Below are 25,121 nucleotides of genomic sequence, written 5' to 3' on the forward strand. Positions count from 1 at the left end.
GTTGTTGCTATTTTCGAAAGCCAGATAAAATATGGGTAACTGTTGCAGTACAATAAAAGAAACATCAAAACCACCCAACTCTCTCAAAAGATTTTAGCTACTCATCTTTCTCTATTCTGTACCGTTTAAAGCCAAAGGGTGTGGTCACTACTGCTCTGTGCACAGTGTGATCACTATTGCGCTGTCCATGGTGTGAGGTGTGAATGCTATGGATGTGTATGGTCACTCTTGCACTGTCCATGGTGTGATTGCTACTTCTGTAAGTGGTCACCACAGCTCACTTGTGATAACTACTACTCGGTGTATGCTGTACATTACTGTCCTATGCATGCTGTACAACCTGGCCTCTATTGCTGCTGCTCAGTGCAATGCTTGCTTCAGAACACTATGATGTGCCAGAGATGCAAACAGGAGGCCCATCTCCCTATACCCAAAAGCCATCTCTGGCCTCCCCTGCTTCTGTCTTTGTGGGGCCAACCCCTGTGTCTGATGCTCCCACTCCTGGAGTGTCCCTGGTGCAAGGTGTGCACACCATCGCTAGGGCACGAGGTGGTGTGCTCACTATTATGAGGTCACGTGATGTTGTCACTTCTGTGTCACGTGGGCGTATGCTCCCTATGCTTGTACCCCCGCTCCAGACACAGCGCCTAGGCCCCTCTCCTCCCCTCCGGGCAGGATGTAGTTCCGGCTGGGGGGTGGCGGAAGGATAAGCAGGCGGCGCCAAACCCCGCTGAGGCCCCAGCCGCAGGGCGCGGCGCCTCCTAGCGGGCCCGGGGTAGATCCCGCCGCCGGCTCCCCCTCTCGCGAGAGCCCCCCCCATCGGCAGGGTTATGTAACCTGCTTCCCCTCCCCCTTCCCTTAAAGGACCCGCACCCCGAAGTGGGATGGGGTCTAGGCGAACAGGACCCCATCGGGGCTCAGGCCCCCTCCCCCCCGGGGCGCGGCCCCCTCCCCTCCCGCTGGACAATGAGTCCCGTATGCTAATGAGAGTCTCGCGTCACTTCCGCTCTTTCTCGGCCGCCATCTTGGCCAGGGCAGGTTCTGGGCAGGAGGGACCCGGCTGTATTGTCTGCAGGGCGCCCAGGGAGCCCCCCCCGGCCCGGAGCCTGACACCCCCCCCTCCGGGGACCGAGCGCAGTGGAGCCGCCACCGCCCCCTCCCCCCGGGACCTGCTCACCATAGGCCACCCCCACACACACTCACCCCCCCGCCATCCAGCCCCCTTTGTCTCCCCCGCGCCGCCGCCGGCTCCGCTCCGCCCGCCCGCCCAGGGACCCGGGCGGCGCCAGGGAGGCAGCTCCGCGCACCCCCACCCCCAGCCAGAGGTGCCGGGGGAGCGCCCGCCCTCCTCCGCTGAGGAGAGCCCAGGCAGGTAGGTGAGTCCGCGGGTCCGAGCTGGGAGCGGGCAGCCGCCACCTCCCGATTTGTGCAGCTGCCTTCCACCCGCAAGCATCGGGGCAGAGCCCCGTGCAGCCCTCTCCTCAGCCGCTGGGCAGGAGCCCCATGCCGGCCCCGCACAGTGCAGTGTCCACCGCGATGCCCGCTGCAGGCGGGGGCTGCGGAGTTTGCGGGCAGCTCCCACCCCTCTCCGCAGCTGCACACATGTGGAAAAGACTTGCGTGCACTGAAGAGGCCAGTTCTTCCTCGGTGCTCTGGCCCGTTCTCCCGCCTGCAGGGACCGCTACCGGCTTCCCCTCTCCCTTCCCGGGGCCCGTACGGCAGGCAGATGCAGCCCCAGCCTCCTCCCTCAGTCCCTCCTCACCCCCGGCGGCGGAGGCTGCACATGGATGTGCCTCGAGGGTGGCTTTCATTGCATGGTCTGCGCTGGCGGCGGTGGATGGGAGGTGAAGCGGCTGAGATGGATCAGTGAATGTATGGATCCATCACCTCTAGCATCTCAGAGCTGTCTTTAACATGCCGCCTGCCCGGTGAAGGTCCCTAATGGCAGAGTTGGCGCTGGAGAGTGGCCGGAAAGCAGTGGTGGCTGCGGTGCAATGAATGGAGACCAGAGCAGTCTCCCCCCACTAGCCGGGGTGTCTGTCTGCTGGAAAAGGCGCGATTCATGACTGGTTCCCTGAGCAGAACAGTGGCTACAGGCTGGAGTAACATTCACCCAGCCACTCATCCTCCCCTTGCTCTCTCCATCCCGGGTCATAGCTACTGTAACCCATTTCTCAGACAAAGGCAGGAGAAATTAAGCTCTAAAATGTTGCATTCTGCCTCTGTCGTTTGAAGGTTGCACCCTCCTCACCCACTCCATCATGTTGCTTTTCGTTCGTTTGCAGTCTAAGTGGATTTTTTTAAAAGCACCAACGTGAATGTGACTCCTTTTTTTGTATGCGTTGAGGCTGGATTAAAGCTATATTGTTGCATCTGGTTTATGGCCATGGAAGAAAAATACCAGCTCCCACCCAAAATGCACCGCAGCCAATTCGGTGGAAAGGAGAGATGAGTGTTCAAGTCAGTAGGGGGCGCATTCTCTGCACTGGGTAAGGTTGCTGCAGAGAGGGGGAAGGGCCCCAGATGCATAGAGAGGAGCTGCCACACAGCGCCTTCTACAGACCTGGGAAAATGGGTCTATCACTAAGTGCTCACTTGCTCTTATGAGCTGACAGCAGCATAGTAAAGGATTTAGTGAATAGAGCAGTGATTTAGAGAAGAATCTGATCACTTCAATATGTTTTTTGGAACTACAGTGACCAAATTGTGTTCTTGGCATCAAATTCTCAGTGCCATTCCCGATACTACTACTATGTACTTTCATTCAGTTCATAGGGGTTGATCAACTCTGTGCCACTATAATCATCTGAGATCACTTTTGAAGTTGACAGAATACTTGTATTCAGAGATCATACTGATTAAATGGAAAAATGAGAGAAATAGAGCACTTGGATGACTTCTGTCTCTTTTGCACGGCTGTACATGGACCTCCATGGAGAATGTAGTAATTGTATGAAAACTTGATTGTGGCTTGTGGTGCCATCTGCTTTATAAACTTGCATGGCTTTTTCACACATTCTGAATGCATGGCAGTAGTGATGTAGAAACTTCAGTGTTATGGTGCCTTACTAAAGCATTGAGTGCTTTATCTGTAGACTGAGTTAAGCTGTGCTTTGCTTGGACAACTGGGATTCCTCCATAATTTTGACTCATGATTTTGGTTTTAATGAAAATATTTGACAGGCTTAAGAGCTTTGGTATCTTTTAGAAAAATAGGACAGAGCTTTCCTTAGTTTATGCCATGATGTTTCCACTAACTTTGTTCATATTTGAACACTGATGAGGCGGGAGGACGTGTTTAGATGAAGAAGTATTGTCACTACTTGTGCAGCACAGAATGGCTTACTTAAATACATTCAGATTGAATTGCCTGGCTCCCTGGTAGCAGCAGTGCCATTCAAGTAACGTGGGTTTCAGCTGGACCATCTGGAAAAACTGAACTTTCACTTGGGGAGAATGGTAACTGTAGCAGCTATAAAGATTTACCAATGCTTCATATCACAGTTACCATCCCTCTGGATGTGGAAAATGAACCATCCCCTTAAAATCAGTTGCTTTTAAAACAACACAGATTAATTAATGCCTTGTACTGTTTGTAATATATATTTACAGATGTTGGGTAGCGATTTAGTATCAACCAAATCCAACCAATATCTTCCTTACAATATGTAGTGAAGTTGGAGTATTATACAGAAATGAAAAGAAACATATTCTGTTGCTACTAAAAATTGCCACTTGAGGCTGATTCATTGTAACTTGGTGGTTAAATCTTTGCTGAAGATGCTTCCAGTTTACACAAAGATAAGCCTTAGAATGGAGATGTCTTTTTGACATACAGTTGATAACATGTTCCAACATAGAAATATTTAAGCAGAATATTAAGCTTGTTTATACTTGTGAATTTATTATGCTTTATACAGGTTTTAACTTCTCTTTGCTAAAAGTGATTTTGACCTGTCCACAGTAGTTTTTATTTATTTTATATTTGGCTTTTCAGCACTTAACAGTGATTGGCATATTTAACCTGTTCAAAGTTTGCAGTCAGCTTTAAGAAGCTAATGCAATCTTGCTTTTATGTCTGAAACAGTTAACTGTTTAGTACCCAGTGTTTCAAATACTGGCTTATATTTATAACTCCAAGTCCTGGTGACATGAGAATGAACTATAGAAAACAACTTCATTTTTTCCCCCCATAATGCTTAAATTTGCCTTTAACGCCTAAATGTGTATTGGGTAAAGCTACTAGAGTTTAAAAAAACATTAATGTAAGAGCATTAGTTTTAAATGTTGGGAGGTAAATAGTGTTTTGAATGTGTGTGAGAAAATATGAAAGGTGGCTTGTATTTGCTCTAAGAAAAAGGGCATGTAGGTTAAGAACAGAATGTGGTGGTATTCAATATGTTTGGGGCTGAGAGCCCTATTTCAGAAGAACTTCTAGATTGCTTGTGAAACGCATGCTCTGCAGCATTAAACTGAGAAGCTTTTCATTGTATGCAGGATTGAAGGTACCAATTGTCAGAAGATGCCAACTCTCATATATTATTTTGCATTAACTTACAATGGTGCCTTAAAAAAGCATTTTAATTGAGCATAGAAGTAATTCAGTGATATTATACTGTACTAGGCTCTCCACTTCATTAACTGACTCCTAAATTAGAAGGGGAATGCCAACTAGATTTCTAAATAAGTGCATATACAAGCCCTCTCTGTGCAAGGTAAGTTGTGCTTCCAACATACACCAGCATGAATAAGGGATGGCTATTCCCCCAGCTTTGGTACATGAGAATAACTGCAACCTTTGAAAATGATTATTAAAAATGTTATAAAGCAGCACTTCTGACATGCATGGCTGTATCTCAGTGACATGTGCATTGGCAGAATTAAGACATGTACACAGTCTAAACTGTAAATTTTATATGACTTGTTTTTAATGGGGAAGGTGACATCTAGCTATATTAGTGTAAAGGAAAAAATTGGAATAAATATTTGGGTAAGAGAAAAGACACGAGAACTAAAGACTCTAATTTACTTATTTTGGAGAAGCTCTAAATGAACAAGCTGTAGCAGTCAGATTAGCAATTTATAAAATAGAAAATTATCTTCACTTTAATATTTGTGCACAAAGGTTGAGAGAGAGAGAAAAAAATCAAGATTAGACTACGATCATCCTCATCAGAATCTGAAGTCTTTAGGACGTATATTTTAAATCAAATCCCCAAAAGAGCAATAGTGAATAGCTATTTGATTTAAATTGTTCACCTATTATGTGCTCTACCCAGATATGTCCTTTGGTAGTCACTGGCCCCTTAGGATACTTGTACCCTGTTTTTTTAGCTCAGTCCAGTTGGCTTTTCAGTTGTGTTGAGCCCTCTTAATGCTCGTTAAGATGGAGGCTAATATGTTTGAAGGCATGTTAGTTGGGCTTTCAGCTTTTAGCCTACATCTTAACAAGCATTAGGGCTTTTCAATCATATTAAACTAAGGACTGGTACAGTACAACCCCTAGCGTGGACACAGTTATACCGGTATGTGTATTTATATTGGTATAACTTTTTCCTGTTCAGGAAAGGTTATAAGCTATATGAATATAAGCACGTTTTATACAGGTATATAGCCTGTATGTACTACAGTGGCATAGCCACAGTGCCATAGGTATGCTGCTGTGACCCAGCGGATGTAGGCTACAGTGACAGAAGGGATTTTTCTGCTCCTTTAGGAACTCCACCTTCCTGAGTGACGGTAGGTAGGTTGACAGACGCATTCTTCTGCTGACCTATGTGTGTCAGACTGGCATAACTATGTCAGTCAGGGGAGTGGATGGCCATAGGTGTGTTGACCTAAGTTTTATGAGTGGACAAGGCCTAAGGCATGGTCCACACTTACATTATATCAGCACAGCTATATTGGTCAGGGGTGTGAGAGAACCATGACCTCAATCAACATAATTATGCTTACAAAATCCCCAGCATGGACACAGGTGTGTCAGTGGAAGAGTGCTTCTGTTGATATACCTGATGTTGTCTGCGGAGATGGTGTTCCTACACTAACAGAAAAACTCCTGTCAGTGTATACTGTGTCTGCACTAGGGGACTATACCAACACAGGCTCTGCAGCGTAGACATAACCTAACTGTCCACACTAGCATGGAGGGTTGTACCACTTTAACTATATCAGTAAAGGTAAAGTAGTACAATTTTTGTGTTTAGACAAAGTCTAACTTGACTGGACTAACACGATATAAAAAACACACCCTTTTGGGGGAAATGGAATTGTTCATTCCGGACTTTCAAGAGAATCTTCAGCTTGACATAAAATATCTAAAGATGTACTTGAGATCAGATTAAGGAAACTAGTTTGTTTTATTTACCTGCCCAAAGGCCATATGTTTTAAGAAAAAAATGTATGCTTTTGACACCTTCATTGCAGTTGAGATTGGAAGCCCAAATGTGAGGCCCACATTTGGAGGGCATCACTTTAATCTCACATACATTGGTATTTTTTGAATGTGTGTGACATTTTTTGGTTTTAAATAAGAGTGGAACAAATGCCATATTCGTCTGCAGTGAGTCACTGTCAGTTAAACCATTTATATCCTTAGTTTTAAAAAACTTGGCATTTAAAAATGGTTTGGAAGAAAACTGATGTTGGCTGTTGGGTTCTAAACTTGTGTAATTGTGTCCCAGTGCGCACAACAGACTTACACGTTCTTGATTGAACAGGTCAGCTGGCAAAATATGTATTTGTAAAATAAAATACTACTAAGGTAATGTTTAAAACTTCAATAATTTAAAAAACCCCAACCTCCTCAGCCATTGAAAGTTAACACTCTGGGTGGTTTCAGAGTAGCAGCCGTGTTAGTCTGTATTCGCAAAAAGAAAAGGAGTACTTGTGGCACCTTGGAGACTAACAAATTTATTTGAGCATAAGCTGTAGCTCACGAAAGCTTATGCTCAAATAAATTTGTTAGTCTCTAAGGTGCCACAAGTACTGTGGGTGGATGGTTTTGCCTCATTCAGCCAATCATTTTAACATATGGGGGGGATGCTTTTAGCCAGGGCCTTTCAGTTCTGTCTCAGCTGTTCTCCAGTCCCCTGACTTTCATCTGTTCTCTTGCCTTTACCCAATTTTACCTGTCCTGTTCTGCCTGATTCCTGACATGATTCCAGAGCTAGCAGTTCTTTGTGCTGATGCAGTGGAGCTAAAAAACATTTTTTGGTATTGATGTGGATCAGTGGCAGCGAGAGACAAAAAGTTCCTTAAAACAAGTCTCTTGGTTACTTAGAAAAGAGTTTAAAATACTTTTCTCTAAATTTCTAAGAACTGTGTTGTATGGTTTTTGATTCCCACTGCTCAAACTATGAAGTCTTTTGAATATCAAAGGCCCATGAGCCAGCCCAAAGACAGCAGCTGAGGTGGATTAGTGCTGGAATCTAGTCAGGGAGTTGGAGTGCTTGGGAATTGTCTAGGCAAAAAAGGGAAGGAAGGTAGGAATATGTGGAGAGAGAAGTCTGTATATAAGGTCTTGTCCAACCCCACAGACTAGTTACATTTTTGTTTGGGATACATATGGGGATTGTGGGGGGAGAAAAAGCTGAATGGTCGTTACTTATTTAACTAGTTAAAATGTACATATAGCCTGTTAGTTAAGATCTAGCCAATTGGCTAGTGTTTTATCAATTTAATATATAATACATCCACTATCTGAGGAGTACATCACACATTGGCTGGGGAATTGACTAGATCAGGGATTCTCAAACTTCATTGCATTGTGACCCTCTCCTGACAACAAAAATTACTACATGACCCCAGGATGGGAGGACTGAACCTTGAGTCGGCCGGAGCAAAACCAAAACCTGCCCCGGGCGGAGGGGCCAAAGTCGAAATCCAAGGTCTTCAGCCTCAGGCCCGGGACCTGTAACCTGAGCCCTGCCACGCAGGGCTGAAGCCCTCTGGCTTTGGCCCCAGGCGGTGGAGCTTCAACTTTGAGCCCGGGCCTCAGCAAATCTAATGCCAGCTCTTGTGACCCCATTAAAATGGAGTCATGTCCAGAACTGCTGGAGTAGATTGTAACATGTTCCGGAGTGCATGTCAGTATATGCACACTTTTGCAGAGCTTTGCTACTCATCATTCACCAGCACACCCCAGCAATATGTATTACTGGTTTTGGCACATCAAATCACCTGTATGCAGCTTACATGTTTTGTTTCTGTGTTTTAAATTTAGAAAGACTTAATAAATGTCTCTTGGTAAGAATCTAAAGAGCTTACAAAGTGTCAGAATGCTTCTTGGAATGCTCCAAACAGCAAGTGCGAGTACTTCAGGATTCCACATGATTGGGGCCCTACCAAATTCACAGCGATGAAAAACGTGTCATGGACCATGAAATCTGGTCTTCTGTGTGCTTTTACCCTGTACTATACAGATTTCATGGGGGAGACCAACGTTTCTCAAATTCACGGTTCTGACCCAAAAGGGAGTTGCAGGGGGGTGACAGGGTTATTTTAGGAGGATCATGGTATTGCTACCCTTACTTCTGCGCTGACTTCAGAGCTGGGCATTGATTGATTGGGGATTGATCCTGCTTTGAGCAGGGGATTGGACTAGATGACCTCCTGAGGTCCTTTCCAACCTTGATATTCTATGATTCTGTGAGTGCGGCGGCTGTTGGCCAGGCGCCCAGCTCTGAAGGCAATGCCCCTCCAGCAGCAGCGCAGAAGTAAGCGTGGCAATACCATACCATACAACTCTTAGTTCTGTGCTGCTGCTGGACAGTGGTGATTGCTGACTGAGGGCCCAGCTCTGCCGGCAGCAGCACAGAAGTAAGGGTGGCAATACCATACTATGCCATCCTTCTCTGCGCTGCTCTGTCTTCAGAGCTGGGCTTCTGTCCAGCAGCTGCTGCTCTCCAGCCGCCCAGCTTGGAAGGTAGCGCCAGCACAAGCAGCAGCACAGAAGTAAGGCTACTGCAACTCCCCCTACAATAACCTTGCAACCTCCCACAACTCCTCTTTGGGTCAGGATCCCTACAAATACAAAACTGTGAAATTTCAGATTTAAATATCTGAAATAATGAAATCTATGGTTTGTAAAAAAAAATCCTATGACCATGAAATGGACCAAAATAGACCATGAATTTGGTAGAGCCCTACACATGATTAAGCTTCCAGCAAAAAATTTTGCTTTGGAATTTTTCATATTTAGTTTCATTCCAGAGGAGAATTATTTTTGAAATTTGAGGAATATTCATTTAGCCTTTGTTTCCACTCATTGAACTATATATCATGGTATAAGAAAATCATGACCTCTTTTGAGGCTTTATTACATTCAACACAAAAGTCTTCAAGAAATAGCTATGGACAAGTGAGAATGGCATACTGAGCATGTGCAGTACATATTGATTTCACTGCAGCTATTGGTGTATATGTGTGTGTGTGTGTGTGTATGTATATATATATATATATATAATATATATATATATATATATAACATATCCTTGGCTATTTCAAATGCTTATTTAAAGGAGGTATTAAAGGGGCTACTATGTATGATGGCCTGCCTTCTCGGCCATTGGTGCCTCCAGTTTTAGACTTCCTGTACACTTAATTATATTGTGCCATACAGACGGAACAACTTTTGATATTAGTTTCTAGGGCACATCAGAAAGGTCGATTCCTGCTTTGTGTATTTAAATGTTTGCATGGTCAAATAAATGAGCAACTTTTTTTAAAATCACAAACCTAAATTATTGTGACATCTTAGTTCAGGTTCTAAACTAGGGGTGGGCAAATTTTTTGGCCCGAGGGCCACATTGGGGTTCCAAAACTGTATGGAGGGCCGGGTAGGAAGGCTGTGCCTCCCCAAACAGCCTGGGCCCCGCCCTCTCCCACTTTCTGCCCCCTGACTGCCCCCCTCAGAACCTCCAACCCCCCCTGCTCCTTGTCCCCTAACTTTCCCACACACCCCCCCCGGGACCCCACCTGCTATCCAAACCCCCTTGCTCCCTGCCCCCTGGCTGCCCCGACCCTTATCCACACCCTTGCCCCCTGACAGGCCCCCTGGGACTCCCATGCTTATCCAACCCCCCTTGTTCCCCGTCCTCTGACCCCCATCCAACCACTCCATGCCCCTTATCCAACCCCCCTGGCCCCGCCCCAGCCCCCTTACCATGCAGCTCAGAGCAGCATGTCTGACAGCCACGCTGCCTGGCTGGAGCTAGATGCGCTGCCCTGCATGAGCGCACAGCCCTGCCGCCCAGAGCGCTGCCTGTGTGGCTGCGGGGAGGGGTGTGGGGTTAGCCTCTCGGGCCAGGGGCTCAGGGGCCGGGCAGGCCGGTCCCACTGGCCGGATGTGGCCTGCGGGCCGTAGTTTGCCCACCTCTGTTCTAAACACAATTCAGGAAATTCAAAGTTACAGTTCCCAAATAAATGAAAATTTGGCCATGTTGCACAGTAAATTAAAACAAAAACATTATTAACATTACATATGCTTATTAGCAGTTGGTAAGGAAATAGATAATTCCTGTTCAAACTGTGCAGTTAGTATACACATCCACTAGGTGGAGCTTCTGGTACCAGTGGAAAATTCCAGAAATCAAGAAAGAATGAAAAGTGTGAGTTAGAACAGGGGTTCTCAACCTATTTCTTTCTGAGGCCCCCCCCAACATGCTATAAGAATTCCATGGCCCATCTGTGCCACAACAGCTGTTTTTCTGCATATAAAAGCCAGAGCCAGCATTAGGGGGTAGCAGGCAGGGCAATTGCCCGGGGCCCTGTGAGGCTAAGTTGCTCAGGCTTTGGCTTCAGCCCCAGGCAGTGGGGCTTCGGCTTTCTGCCCTGGGCCCTAGCAAGTCTAATGCCAGCCCTGCTTGGTGGACCCCCTGAAACGTGCTCGTGGCCCCCCAGTGTGCCCTGGACCCCTGATTGAGAACCACTGAGTTAGAATATCCCTGTCTGATGGGCAGGGGATGAGAGAGAGATTTTTAACCTAAAAAGAGGAATGAAGAGGAAGAAATCTCAGCTGTACGGTTGATACTTCTGTCATTAGAACCTTGGCTGCCTTTCATTAGAGTTCTTTATGTATGATGGGAAGCTGGAGACCCTTATGCAAGAACAGCCAACGTGAAGCTGGACTGTAAGCCCAAAGAGATCAGAGACAGTGAACTTCTCGAGCATTGGCTCATTATTGCTGTTCCTGTGGTCTTAGGCAGGGAAATGTAGTATGCATAAGAATTTCCTGCACAGGGATTTTTATAGGTGTGTTGTAAAACCATGCTGTAGATGAACTCTCCATCACTTCTCCTGCCCCCCAGCCCCCCGGGGAATATATACTTGGTTATATAAACAGTTAAAATGGGAAACTGAACAACTTCACATTGGTCAGGGAAGCAGTGCTAACAATCACTTTGTTTAGAGAGCCAGACAACCTGAATTTTTGTGATTAGCTAATTTAAAATATCCAGTTTCTGATACAGCATTTCTTAAATAGTATATTCTGAATATTTAAAAAAAAATTTTTTTTTAGGAGTTGGACTTTCCAGTAGTGGAGAAACTGATTTAGTTGGGTGGGAGGAGGTGGGACTTGACTGTACATAATGAAGTAAACTGTACAAAGTAAACAAACTGAACAAATAAAGAAATAATTGTTTCTTACTTTAAGTTATAGTGATATTGGTATTGAAACTAGCACATATAAAATTTTCAGAAGGTATGTGATGTCTTTTTCAAGTTTTCATCCTATAAAAGCAGCTAGCATAGTCTCAGTCCAACTGTGGACACAACCTATGAGCACATAGGATATGTCTACACTGCATTCGGATTGTGTGGTTAGACATACCATGCTAGCTTTTTGTAGTTTGCAGTTGCCAATAGCAGTGAAGCCATGGCAGCATGGGATTCAGTGAGGCCTACCTGCCCAAGTACAAATCTGGGTATGCACTTGGGAGTCTAGCCCACACTGAAGTCTGTGCTGCGTATTCACTGCTATTGGTGTCAGGGCTAGCTAGATTAAAGGTAGGCAGGTATGTCTGAATGTGCTGCAATTACAACTTTGATTGCACCATAGATATACATGTAGTTAGGACCATCAGACTAATCTCAGGGCTTCACTACGGTGTTAACTCAAGGTATAACTCCAGTCACCCTTAACCTGACTCCCCTCCACACGCCCAAATCTTTAGTTTGAGTTAAGTTGAGCTTTACTGGCTCATCAGGGTTGATACTCAAGTGCTGCTGCTGTTAGAGCTCATAATGCAGTGAGGATGCAGCTACAGGCTACAGCTGGAGTTAGTATAATTCATTATCTGCTAATCCCCTCATTCTGCAAATCTATTTGCTCTGTGTAGTTTGAGTGCAGTGTGGTTCACAGTGTGTCCACTCCTGAGCTAGGTTAGCTTGAGTAGAGTAACTCCTTAACTGTAGCAGTGAAAGCAAGCCCTTGTTTAAGGATCGATCTACCATGAGTGAACTCCTACCAGCTGACAAGCTGAGTACAGTATCTGTTGTTTGTGACAGAGTGGGGGTGAAATAGGTGTTTTTGTTGTCCATAAAGAAATTACCACGAGTGTAATGTGTTTTATATTGAAAACCAATCTCCTTCATAGGTTTATAGCTGTTACTGGAAGAGTGAAACATCAGTGGTGACTCTCTAGAAGTGGTGTGCACCAGTAAATCCCATTGGTTTCACAGGGAGCTGTGGGTGCTCAGCACCTCTGAAAGTCGGCTGGAGCTGTTTTACTACCATGTGAGGAGTAGTCTGACAGAGGGAAAATGAAGTATTTAATGTAAACAAATGGCTGTGTCAGGATTCAAACCATTTATTCCTCTCAGTGCAGGAACAAAGCTATCCAGAAGCCACACTTACCTTTTCAGGGAGGTTTCTGTGTCAGCTTTTCTTTCTCTGCCACTTCTCTCTCTGGCTTTTGTCACTGTTTTTTTTTTTTCTCTGTGATGTCCCTGACCCTGCTGTGTTTTTTCCTTATTTTATCTTGGCTTTCTCTCCCATCTCTCTCTATTCTGTCCCCCAGGCTCTTGGTGCTGTTTCTGCCTGCTGGTCAAATCCGCTTGGCTCAACTGCTGTGGAATGTTCAGGTGCCAGTGTTCCAGCCCCCTCCTGGTAAACAGGCATCTCCCATCATTCACCTTGTGGTGTGCAGAGCACAATAGGATACATGGCTGAATAGTTCATAGGCACAAGGAGGTTGCATTTCTCTTACTGGGGGAGCCATAATTTAATATTTTCAGAATAGTATGTTCAAAAATCTCAACTATAATGTTGTATTAACAGTCTTTTATTCATTCTACTTTCATGGCTGGCTTCTCAGAGCATGCTACTGCATATAATTAACTAAGGGGGTCTTTGGAAATAGACCACATTTAAAATGTACATTGACTAGTGAAGCCAGAGAAAAAAGTGGAGTCTCATAGGAAACTAACATGTTTTACTTCTTTGAATAAGAAGCATGCAGCTGCAGCCAGTTCTGATACATGTATTGTGTTGTACTTTTTATATCTCAACCAATAATTCCCTTTAACTCGTAATAAAGTGTCAGTAAAATGAGACTCTGCTATTGGAGAAAACTTTTCACGATTTTTAAAATTCAGAAAAATGCCAGAGGCTTGATGATCATGATTTGTACCATGTAGAGTAACTAGTTTCAGTCTTTGGGGGTGGACTTGTTTGACCCTGGTACAGAATGAAGTGCCTTGCTTTGCTCAGTGATCACATCTTCAGGTTGATGTAGTAATTGTAACTGATGTGCTCCAAACAGGCCTCAGCCAGGCAGGTAGTTTATATAATTGGTCTTCAGGTGGAAGAGAGGAATATGAAGTGATCGGGACTTGACAGAAATGCAAAGGACTGACTATTCATTCTGTCCAGTCCTCTGTCAGAAAAGTAATCCAGTATGGCAGGGAAATAAATTTATTGTTTATAGTAAAAATATTTTTCAAATAAAATAACTCAGTTCCCCCAATCTTAGTCAATAGCCCAGTTTACTAGTATGTAATGTAAATCTCTTCTTTAGAATGTAAATTCTGAGGTTTTTAAAACAATAGTTACATTTTAAGTCTTTGCTTTAAACTTATGTATTTAATATATTATATTGTGTCATATCAGCCCATTAAAGTTTTATTTCCATAATAAACTTAGTCCACAAATTTCCAGAAACTTAATCCAGTACCTGTAGTGGTGCCAATACTTTATTAGGGTGTGGATGTTGTCAGAAAGTTTTGAAATCCATGAGACTATCACTTGAATCAAACAACTCATGGGGAAAATCTGGTAAACTTTTTCTCCTCTGTCTGAAAAGCTCTAATAAGTTAATGGTCAACTAAAAGATATTTTGGAAGCTTTGATGGATTTGTTCACTCCTGGTTCCCTACACTGAAGTTACCTGTCTTGTTCTGCTTCAAAACCTGCCTAAAATAGAAGTACATTGATTCATTTATTAACATGAATGAGTGAGATGAATTAAAGTGCAGCAAATGGGTTATAGAACATAGTCTAATACATTCCAACACCCAGGATAATCTACTTCACATCTTAGTGCCAGCAGATACGAACCTGAATGAGACTGCTCATCTGAATCTTGCCCTACTGAATATATTTCCTCATGGTTGTGGTTGACAGCTGTATTACCCTGGGCTATATGATCTCCTAAAACCCTAGATTGCAAGATGGGTCTGTATTTGGATGGAAACCCTCCAAGGAGAAAACAGGTACAGTTGGTGACTCAGTAGGTGGCACTTCACCTCTTCATCAGGAATGAATCATGGCTGTAGAGGCACTGTCATGCTGAAGGTGCTGTATTTCAGATGAGATGTAAAACTGGAAGCCATAACTGCTTGTGAGATCAAAAGATGGCATGTGAATAGCAGTGTTAGTTGTGGTATCCTGGTGGAATTCCAGTTTGGGTAATTGAGTTCTGAATATCAAAATATTCTACTATAGTGTCATATAGTGTACTATAGAGGAATTTTTTGCTTAAAATTTAAAACCTGCTAAAATGTTTTGAAACTTTGCCAATGAAGGAAGGCTGCTGGGTTAAACTCTAGCAGTACCTCTATTTCAGTCGTGATACCTGTATGTATGATTCACAATGGGCATTAGTCCTTCATGATGAAACATAATTTATAAATGTAAGACTTACCCTTATTACATTCTTATCTCTTGTCTTTAACACTTTGTTTTGTACAGCAGGATATGAGCCTTCTCCTATGTCCGGGCTTTGGCCTCACACAGTAGGTGTAATATAATCGCTGAGGTGGGCGTTCTGCAAGGAGAATTATTTTTGGAGGCTTTTGCATGAAACTTGCCCAATGAGTCTGAGACACCCAAGCACCATTAATTTTGGAGGTAAATGCCTCATAATATGTACTGAATAAAAATGGGAAGAGTTTGAAGTATGGGCAAAAAAATTGAGGAAATGGGCTGAATGTGTAGAATTTGGCAATTTTACACTTAAAGGAACACCAACTTGAAATCTAGATACATTTTAAAAAAGTAAATTTTCAGGTACCATACCTGTTTGAGTCACCCTGACTGTCTTCTTGGTTTTACAGTTAATTTACTGGCTCTTTACAAAATGTTTTCCCTTCTTCTTATGTATAAAAACACACACAGAAGGGGAAGCTGATTATATGGGTAAATGATGAAACTGATTGTCAAAGTACTGTCATGCACAAAGTAAAAAAACTGGAAGAAATATATTCATCTCAATTGTATAGTAAACTTAGCTGTCACTTGTAATGCGTAGATAAAATAATTCTGAGAAAAATGTGATTGAGTGTCCCTTTAAGTGAAGTTATTCCTTAGTTTTACAAGGTATATGTTACTTTTAAATGACAACTTCATTGTTTATAACTCATTGGAAGCTTGTAAATGAAATGTTTAAAAACAATTTTCAATCATTTCCACATAAATTACTCTGAAAAGTATGCTGAGTAGCTGGGCTCTGTATAATGGGAGGAACGTAGGGGGAAGAGAGAAGGTCACTTATTTAAAAGGGGGAAAAAAATTACTTTCCAAATGGATAGAAGGAAAAAAGTAAAATTTTAACTCTACCAACCTTTACAGCAGCCTTATTCAGTTTCATGTGATATTTAGATTAGTCTAAGGTTTCTTCATAATATCTGTTGGAATAAAATCAAAGTACTGATGAAATGCTAAAGATAAAGTACACTGAAAATTGTATTGAATAAATAAAGTTTGGATTAGTAAACAACAATAATGTAGTGCTGGTTTACAACCAATGGAGAAATTAAATCTGTTTTAAAGATTTGCAATTTGAGAATTGCACCAATGCTTGTCCTGTATGCTGATTGAATCCTGGTTGTGCTGTTAAGTATTTTTTGAGAAATAACTACCTAATAGAGAAACTACTAAAAGGAGAGGGTGCTGCAAAGTGAAATGTAGCACAATCAATTAATAGAAAAATGCACATAATTTGGTAAACAGAGATTACCTCTCTCCACGTCTTGATTGAGTGAAGTTGGAAGTTGTTATATATGTTAACAAGGGCTTGTCTACACTGCGACACTGTCCACAAAACTTTTGTCTTTCACGGATACTTTAAAAAGCCCCCCCAAGAAAGACAAAAGTTTTACCGACGCAAGTGGCAGTGTGAATGTGGCGCTCCTGCCGACAAAGGTAATGCCACTCCTGGGGCTGGAAGTATTTTGTTGGCAAAAGTGCTGACAAAATACCAACAGAGCATTTACACTGTGTCGATACAGTCTTGTTGCTAAAAGCTGCGTAGTGTAGACAAGCCCCAACAAACCAGTTTTTATGTAGATCAGACTTTGTCGGGGTGGGCAAACTTTTTGGTCTGAGGGCCACATCGTGGTTGCAAAACGGTATGGAGGGCCGGGTAGGGAAGGCTGTGCCTCCGCAAACAGCGTGGCCCCCACCCCCTGTCCACCTCCTGACTGCCCCCCTCAGAACCCTCAACCCTTCCAATCCCCCCGCTCCTTGTCCCCTGACTATCCCAACCCCTATCCTCACCCCTGCCCCGAACCTGCGCCCCATCCAACTGTCCCCTGACTGCCCCCCGGGACCTCCTACCCCTTATCCAACCCGTTCCCCCCACCACCTGCCACTCAGAGTGGCAGAACAGGCTTATTTGAAAGCCTGGGAGCTGGGCGGGTGCAAGCCGCGCTGCCGCATAGCTGCAGGGGAGGGGGAACAGCGTGGGAGTGGCCGGGGGCTAGCCTCCCTGGCCGGGAGCTCGGACTGGGCAGGACGGTCCCACGGGCTGTAGTTTGCCTACCTCTGCTTTATGTAGATCATCAAGACAGACATCCTACAAACACAGTAGACTCTATATAGATAGTGTATTGGCTAGTCCATTTCAGTTATGCTTGATTTGTTATGCTAAACCTTTGTCACTAGCATTTTTGATTAACCCCCACCGACTCTGGATTAGTATGTGTCTGCTGTTGTAGAGATGACAGGAAAAGACTACATAATGTGAAATACCTAATATGTGAGAGAGTGGTAGGCTTTTTTCAAATTCACTATAAAAATCTGGAGGTCTTTCCCCTCTAACGTAGATCAGCTGGGGTATATAACCTTTTGAATGTTTGCATTGCAATGGTATAGTCTGCATTGCACTTTGCAGACACAGCAAAAGCTCCTGCCCTGAGTAGTTTACAACTGATTTAACTAAATACAATTCAGTCATCTAGAAGGATAAGTGAAAATGGACTTCAAGTAGAGGGAATATACTTTTGCACAGGAAAAGGGAGGTGTTCCAAGATTAGGGTCTGTGATGAAATAATAGACTGTTGTCAAGTTTTCTCTGTAGGAGTGGTTGTGGAACAAGATGGAACATTGCATGAAACAAATAGTGTCCATGGGCTGCACCTCCATATTAAAGGTGAGGGGTCATAGAGACTATATTTTAAACTGCTTGAGTTGCACTTAGTTTTGGGCCTTAACTTTGGGCATCCAGTGTTGAACCTAATAATTCACCTGTTTTACCTGCTAGAATGTCTTCACTGAGTATTTAGGCCACAGCTGGATTATGGAGCTGAAGAGTTGCAACTAGAAAAGCAAAACTGAGACTTTTTTCAAAATGTGTAAAGATTTAGAGCAAGGTCTTTTTAGTATAGCTGTAGTAGTATAAATTCTCTCTGTGGTCTCTCTTGCTGTTCTGACCTTTTAAAATGCAGGTGTTAAAATATTTGCGAATATGTTAGATGTGAAGCTGGGAGACAAGCTTCCAAATAAAAATCCATCTGTTCAAAAAGTTTGGTTGTAGTGGTGCCTCTTATTGTCAAAAACAGCTTGATGTCATGGTGCATCCCAGGGAAATGTCAGATTTGTTTTTCCTGTGTAACACAGTAACTTGCTTGTAAAAACATGTTTTCTTAGGTAAATAAGATGGGACTTATTCCAACTCCGACTAAGTCGTCTTTACATTAATAGGGTGTACAAGATTGGCTGTTTGAGTGCAGGTGCATACAGATTACGCTTTGCATTATTTCCAAAAAGCGCAGTGGCAGAGACGACTATTAGGGCATACAAGTATTTGCAAACTTGCCCATCTCTTGTGTGTACACAGATCTGACACTTTCTTTTGCAGTTCATCACACTAATCCAAGTCACTGAAGTGCTCAAAAGTTTCCATACTTTTGTACAAGAGTAAAATAGTCACAGCATAGAGAGGAAGGATCACCCAAATATGTTCATGGAAAGAGTCAAAATTATATACATATAATTTGTAATGTCACCCAGAAGCATAGTTATTGGTTTTCCTGTTGCAGCCTCAATTTTGGGGAGGGAAAATAGCATTTTAGGGAAGTTGTCCTTATAAAAATTAGTGTGAAGTTACCAGTGTACACTTTAAAAAATTATCTAACAGGCTCAGTATTTTTAAATGGTGAGTCTAAGAAGTGTTGCAGTGTCTCATAAAATATCCATTTAATTGGTAGAAATAAATAGCAGTGCACAGTAGATAAGCAAGAAATTGCTTCCCTCTTGTTTAAAATCACATTTTTTAAGTCTCATGTGATTTTCCTTTCTATCCAGTATTATAAAAATGACTTGCAACGTTAATAAAATCCCAACTCTGCACTTGTAAGCTGGCAAAGGAATTGAGCTTGAGGAGAATCTGGCCCTCTGGAGTGCTCAGTTTGATACTCAATCAGTTTAAATCCTCTGCTGTTTCAAAATATAGAGCCCTTTGATAAAGGGATGGTATCATGTGTAAGTTGGATGTTTATTTGCTCTCATCTTTACAGCTTTGGATGTTGCTGTGTTTATTCTTGCAGGACTGGTGGGCTTCTGTGCTATCTAGGGGATACTGACAACAGTAAACACTTTTCAGGAGAGCTCATGTTAACGTGTCACCCATGGAACAATACTCCTTCTCAACTGATTGTAAATAGTAACACAGCAGTGATAGTTTGGAAAGACAGGAAGTCAGAAATGAATTAAATTCCATCTCATTATCTACCAGTTTTCTGTCTTCACAGTAATTGACTTAGGGCCGAAGATTTAGGCTCAGATTTTCAAAGCCACTGGCTAGGCATCCAGATTGTCTAGGCAGCTTTGAAAACCTCAGCCCTAATGTCCAAATCAGTGATTGCCTTTAATTTTTATTTGTGCTTTAACATTTGAGATTAAGTCGTAAGTAGGTGAGAAACCCTAGTATTGCTGCTATTATGTTGCATTTTGTGTTTTTCCTTAAATATGGCATCATACTAATTTTAACTTGTACAAAACATTTTATTATAGCATTAGCTATTTCCAGATAAACTAGCTGAGGCCTGGGTGGGCAAACTTTTGGCCTGAGGGCCACATCAGGGAATAGAAATTGTATGGTGGGACATGAAAGCTCACAAAATTGGGGTTGGAGTGTAGGAGGGGGTGAGGGCTCTGGGGTGGGGCTGGGGATGAGAGGTTTGGGGTGCAGGAGGGTGCTCCAGGCTGGGATCAAGGGGTTTGGAGAGTGGGAGGGGGATCAGTGTTGGGGCGTGGGGAGAGGCTCAGGAGTGCAGACTCTGAGCAGCGCTTACCTCAAGCAGCTCCCGGAAGCAGTGGCATGTCCCTTCTCCAGCCCCTACATGTGGAGTGGCCCCCAACCCTAGGTGCAGGGCCATGCAGCTGCTTCCGGGAGCTGTGTGGTGCGGACCCCAACCCGGCGCCAAGCCACATGGTGCGGCTCCTGACCTGGCACCCTGGCTGGATCGCCGAAGCGGGGCAAGCCCCAGACCCCGCTCCCCAGTGAGAGCTTGCGGGCCGGCTTAAAACGGCTTGCAGGCTGTAGTTTGCCCACCCCTGAGCTAAGTTAGAGGGCTTGAATTTTTTTGAGTTGTAGGGGTAGGGTAAGGAAAGTTGCTTGCTGTGACAACTGACTTGAAAAATACTTGTTTCTTTAATTAGTTGGCAGTATTCTGCCCTAACACTACTTTTCTCTGACACCTTGCCAACCCCCACTCTGAAGGCTTTCCCTGCACAACAAATGCACAGCTCTGGGAGCCATCTGCCAGGAAAACTCAGTACCACTATGAATTAACAAATGTACTCAAGCTACATTTATTTTCATGCATTTGCTTTACATTCTGTTGCTTCCCTTTGCTCTCTTTTTATTTCTTTCTCATTCTTCCTTCCTAATTTTGGTTTCTGATGCCAGAAGAGCACTTCCTTGTTATCTTCCTTTTCTTGATTAATTCTGTTTTCCAGTCAGTCTAGTCTGTGCTCCACTGGCAGCTGTGTAGTGAAATTTAGAATTATGGTGCACAGAAATCACAAAGGGATTGAGACAGCCAAAGAGAGGTGCATAAGAAAGGAGTGAAAACTTATCTGTGATTTTGACTTTACATATTATTTATTTATTTATTTATTTTAAAAAGCATGTTTGGTTCTGTACTGGGCAAATACTTCAGTGTCCATTTTAAAAAGCATTGGGGTATCTAACGCTTCGGTATTTCAAAATTTGAGATTTTTAAATAGAAGTAAAATATTCTTAGATTCAATTTTTGTATAGTGCTTTAAAGGACTTTTTGTTTGGAAAAGTGCACTTTCGCGAAGTAGCTCCTTGCAAATTAAGTTCTGGATGTGCAGATAACTTGCTGGAATGTCTAGGTTCATACATGTAGAAGCTTATCTGGCAATTCCAAATATGCTGGTAATTGTAGTCTTCCAAGTGGCATAAACTGACCTCTTATTAATGAGGAGATGGTAAAATTTTGGATTAGTAATGCTTTGATGAAGTGATAAAGTTTCACCATGAGGAAAAGCTTGGGTTATCTTGGTTCCTTTGTGCAGGAATGGTTTCTTGTAAAATTATTCCTTTGTGATTGTTTATAGGTCTTACCACAACATTTCTGAAAAGATCGTGGAATTATGGACACTAATAATTTACTGTGTTTATTGGTATAGAACAGTAGTCATATAAAATGTCTCCTCCTTTAAGGGCAATGAAGCTTGGATCATCAAACCACTATTAAGTTAATCTTCTGAATAACTTTCAAAAATGTCAGTCTCTGATTCTTCTGTTTTTCAGGGACACCTGATTGGGTGACGTTCTCAAGTCAGAGGAAATATTGTCCTCTTTTAAAAAGTGACAAAATTTGCTCAGTGTCAGAAGTGTAGTATTCTCTGAATAGTCACTTTTCAACCTCAAGGGGCAATTTTTCTTATGAAATAGAGAAACTCTGTTCAGTTTGATTATATTCAGAGTCTATAAAGTGACTGTACAGGAGTAACAGAGATGATGGACTCAGAGATTCTTCTCTGTAAAAGGCCTGGTCATTGTAGACTAGCTGGAAAGTGGGGCTTTTCTCATTCTGGAGTAGAAACTAGTTCATTCCGGGATTAAATTAAGAGGGAAGCTTCTTAGCAAGAGGGTATGTGATGAAGCTTCCTCTTTCCTCTTCTCCTTTGTGTGAGAAAGAAGCACCTGTGGCAAGTTGGAGTACATTCCCTGGACACATGCATTCCTGTGGGTTCTTACCTTTCTGGTTGTGAATATTGGTTATTTTTAGAGCCTTGTGACACTCTTTTATTTATTTAGTTTTTTAGTTATTTATCAATAGATATATAGATATAAAATGTCAGGGTGTAATATATGTATATATAAAAGAAAGTGTCATGAGGCTCTGAAAATAGCCTGCCTCTCTCTCTCTCTCTCTCTCTCAGAATTTTGGGAATTTTGTTACTTTCTTTTATTCAAGGGGGGTGGGGGGGAGTGCTGACACCCAAGAGGGTTGGGAGGCCCCGGGGGCTGTTGCAGAGTGAACATGACCCACACTCACTCCATAGCAGCAGCAGTTCTTTGGGGTTGGTCCCTGCTCTGGGTGTTGCAGCCTGACGCATGAATCGCAGCTGTGCTCAGGTTTGGCCCAGCTGTCCCTCTGTCACCAGGTTGCAATGCCAATCACTTAAATTTTGTCTGACTACCCCTTGTCATGACAGAGAGGCAGGCAGCTGGACCAGACCTGAGTACTGCTGTGACCCTGTGCTCCACGTTGCCACACCTTGAGTGGGGAGCCGGACAAAGCCCTGGGGGAAAGAAGCACCAGGAGCTACTGCTGATGGATGAGTTTTTTTCATTTTTGGTTTTGTATGTTTTGTTTTGTTCTGAATTTGTGGAAAATGGGGCTCTAGGTATGAAGCAAGGGACTTTTACCTTCCAAGGAAAACCATTAGCGTTTTCTAATACTGTGTAAAACATTGACTTTTCAGTCCTTGTCTATACTGAGTGTTAACACATAGTGTTAGTTAACATTTTCTAATACTTAGTATTTTTCCTAGTAGTCTTGCAAAAACCCTCTATTTTTCCATTGCTTTGAAGTGATTGTCTGGGTTGCTAACTGTCACATGGTACCTGGTTTGCTAAGGGGATTGGATTACATAGCTACCTTAGTTTGGAGGTGTGAAATTCACAGTTTTATACCATACAGTGAAGGTGATTATTCTTGTTAAAGGCTAACATATGGTTTAAAAGTTACCAGGCAAAGAAAAGTAAATTAACTTAATAGAGGAGGCTGTGCAATCTGCAACAGTTTAGATTGTTTTAAAATGGCCACTACATGTCTGCAGCTGCCTCTTCATCTGGAATTTAAAGAGCCAGGAAGAGGAGCTGAAGGTCACTTGGGGTCTGTTTGCAGAAGAGTGAGTAGATCTAAATACTAGAATACTTAAATGAGGAATTTGAGCTGCCAGTATCATGAAGAGTACAGGACTGGTTTAAAATTCCTCTTATGAGTAAACTCAGTTTGCCTACTAAGAGCTCTTTTTTTATCTTTTTTGCTCTTGTCATGTGTCCGTAGAAAGTGGAGTAACTTTGTGGTCTTCTGCATCTAGGGTATTCATACTGTTAATTCCTCTGGCAATGAAGCAAAATTCTTCCACAATTTTTATAATTCTGTTTTTGTTCAGAGCCCTGGTGTACACACCTCCCTGTGATCCAGAAAGTAATTAAAGATGTTATGCAATATTTTTCACACCATTTTAATAATTTTTCTGATATAGTTTGGTTGACAAGCTTATAAAACTGTAAGAGCAGATAGCTAGGAATTGTACCCCAAATGCTGCATTGTGTGAAATTTATATTTAAGGTCACTTTGCAGTGAAGCAAAAGTAATCCTCCGTTGAGGTCTGTTCAGAGTTACAACAGGTCTGGTCTAAAACCCTTTGAAGGCACTGGAAAGGCTCCCATTGAGGACAACAGGCTTTGTATTAGCCCCAATATCAGTTGACCTTATTGCATTACATTACATTAGCTAAGTACTCAGGAGTTTGGGTGACACCTTCAAAAGGAGAAGTAACTAATTTATAGCTAAACAATTCACCCCATGTCACAGGCTGGCCCAGTTCCCCTTGCTGGACAGACACCAGATTGTTGTGAATAGACTGAGCCACTGGATCACATGTGCTTCTAAGCCCTCAGAATCACTATTCTTAGCTCTAGGTCTCTTATGGGACACTTCCAGGTTCAGACCCTGTCTCTGCCACCCTTCCTTGGGACGTGGGGCTCCCCAGCCCGGCTGCTATAAATTCCAAAACCAGCAACTCCAGTTGATAATACATGCTCTCTGAGTTCCATTTCATTGTAGGCATGCTCAGCTTCTTGATTAACTCCTTCAGGGACAATGTGTCAGGTAAGTAAGGAATACAGGCTTATCAAAGGAATTTATTAGCCATAATCGCTCTTAAAGTACTAGAGAGTTAGTGATCGTTGCAAAATCCCAACTAGCCCTGAGATACTCCTTCCCCTCCCCCCAATAAAAATATGATGTAACCCTTTCTGAGTCCAGTCAGGTCTGCCTAGCCTGAAAGACTGATCATTCTGCATCCTCTTCTCTCTCGAGCCTGGTCTTCCAGCATGTTGTGGTGAATGACCCTCTTGCTCAGGGAGAGCCCTCTCGCTGCAGTAGCCACTGCCCTTTTTTGCCTGTGTGCTCCAGCTGGGAAATTCCAGCCTTCCTCCAGGGTATGTCTACCCTTAAACTGCTACAGATGCACAGTTGCAGCATTCCAGCCACACTGCTGTAGTGCTTCAATGTAGATACTACCTGCACCGAAGGGAGGGGTTTTGCTGTCTGCATAGGCAGTTCACCTCCCCGAGAGGTGGTAGTTAGGTCGACAAAAGAATTATTCCATAAGCTGTAGACACTGTAGGTTAGATCAGCATAGCTACATCTTAGTGTTGTGGATTTTTCACACCCCTGAGAGAGATAGCTATGCTGATGTTAGCTCCCAGTGTAGACCAGCCCTCAGTCAGGCTTCAGTGCAGAGAGTCCATTGTCATATATGACAGGTTTCAGAGTAGCAGCCGTGTTAGTCTGTATTCGCAAAAAGAAAAGGAGAGTACTTGTGGCACCTTAGAGACTAACCAATTTATTTGAGCATAAGAGTGCGTCCGATGAAGTGAGCTGTAGTTCATGAAAACTTATGCTCAAATAAATTGGTTAGTCTCTAAGGTGCCACAAGTAGTCATTGTCATATAGTCTTTCAACTACTAGTGCAAAACCATGAAAGTTGATGGCCCTAGATTGCCCTGTGATGGCTCGTCAGCCATTGTCCCTAATACAAAATGGATGTTCTAATCCAAAATGGAGGGTACATTATTAAATGAAGGTTGGAATAGAAAATGGAGTTCACAGTTTGGTAGACA

The 25,121-nt window shown here is 43.1% G+C and overlaps 1 protein-coding gene across 7 annotated transcripts in view; it reads left to right on the plus strand.

Annotated features, from left to right (window-relative positions):
- The first annotated feature begins 1,026 nt into the window (after nt 1-1,026).
- The window catches only part of ADNP (activity dependent neuroprotector homeobox), a 44,832-nt gene continuing 20,737 nt past the window's right edge, over nt 1,027-25,121 (plus strand). Inside the window, exons 1-2 of one of the 7 annotated variants that reach the window (XM_084646459.1) lie at nt 1,027-1,376; nt 15,194-15,352. In XM_084646459.1, the coding sequence (XP_084502585.1) occupies nt 15,316-15,352 (37 nt within the window). In that variant the 5' untranslated portion in view covers nt 1,027-1,376; nt 15,194-15,315. Of the gene's footprint in view, nt 1,377-14,242; nt 14,716-15,193; nt 15,353-17,854; nt 17,874-25,121 lie in introns of those variants that run through there. The other 6 variants (XM_084646458.1, XM_084646460.1, XM_084646461.1 and 3 more) reach the window with 6 other exon arrangements.

This window comes from Lepidochelys olivacea, assembly GCF_965140295.1.
Source record: "Lepidochelys olivacea isolate rLepOli2 genome assembly, chromosome: 13".
Lineage (NCBI taxonomy): Eukaryota > Metazoa > Chordata > Testudines > Cheloniidae > Lepidochelys > Lepidochelys olivacea.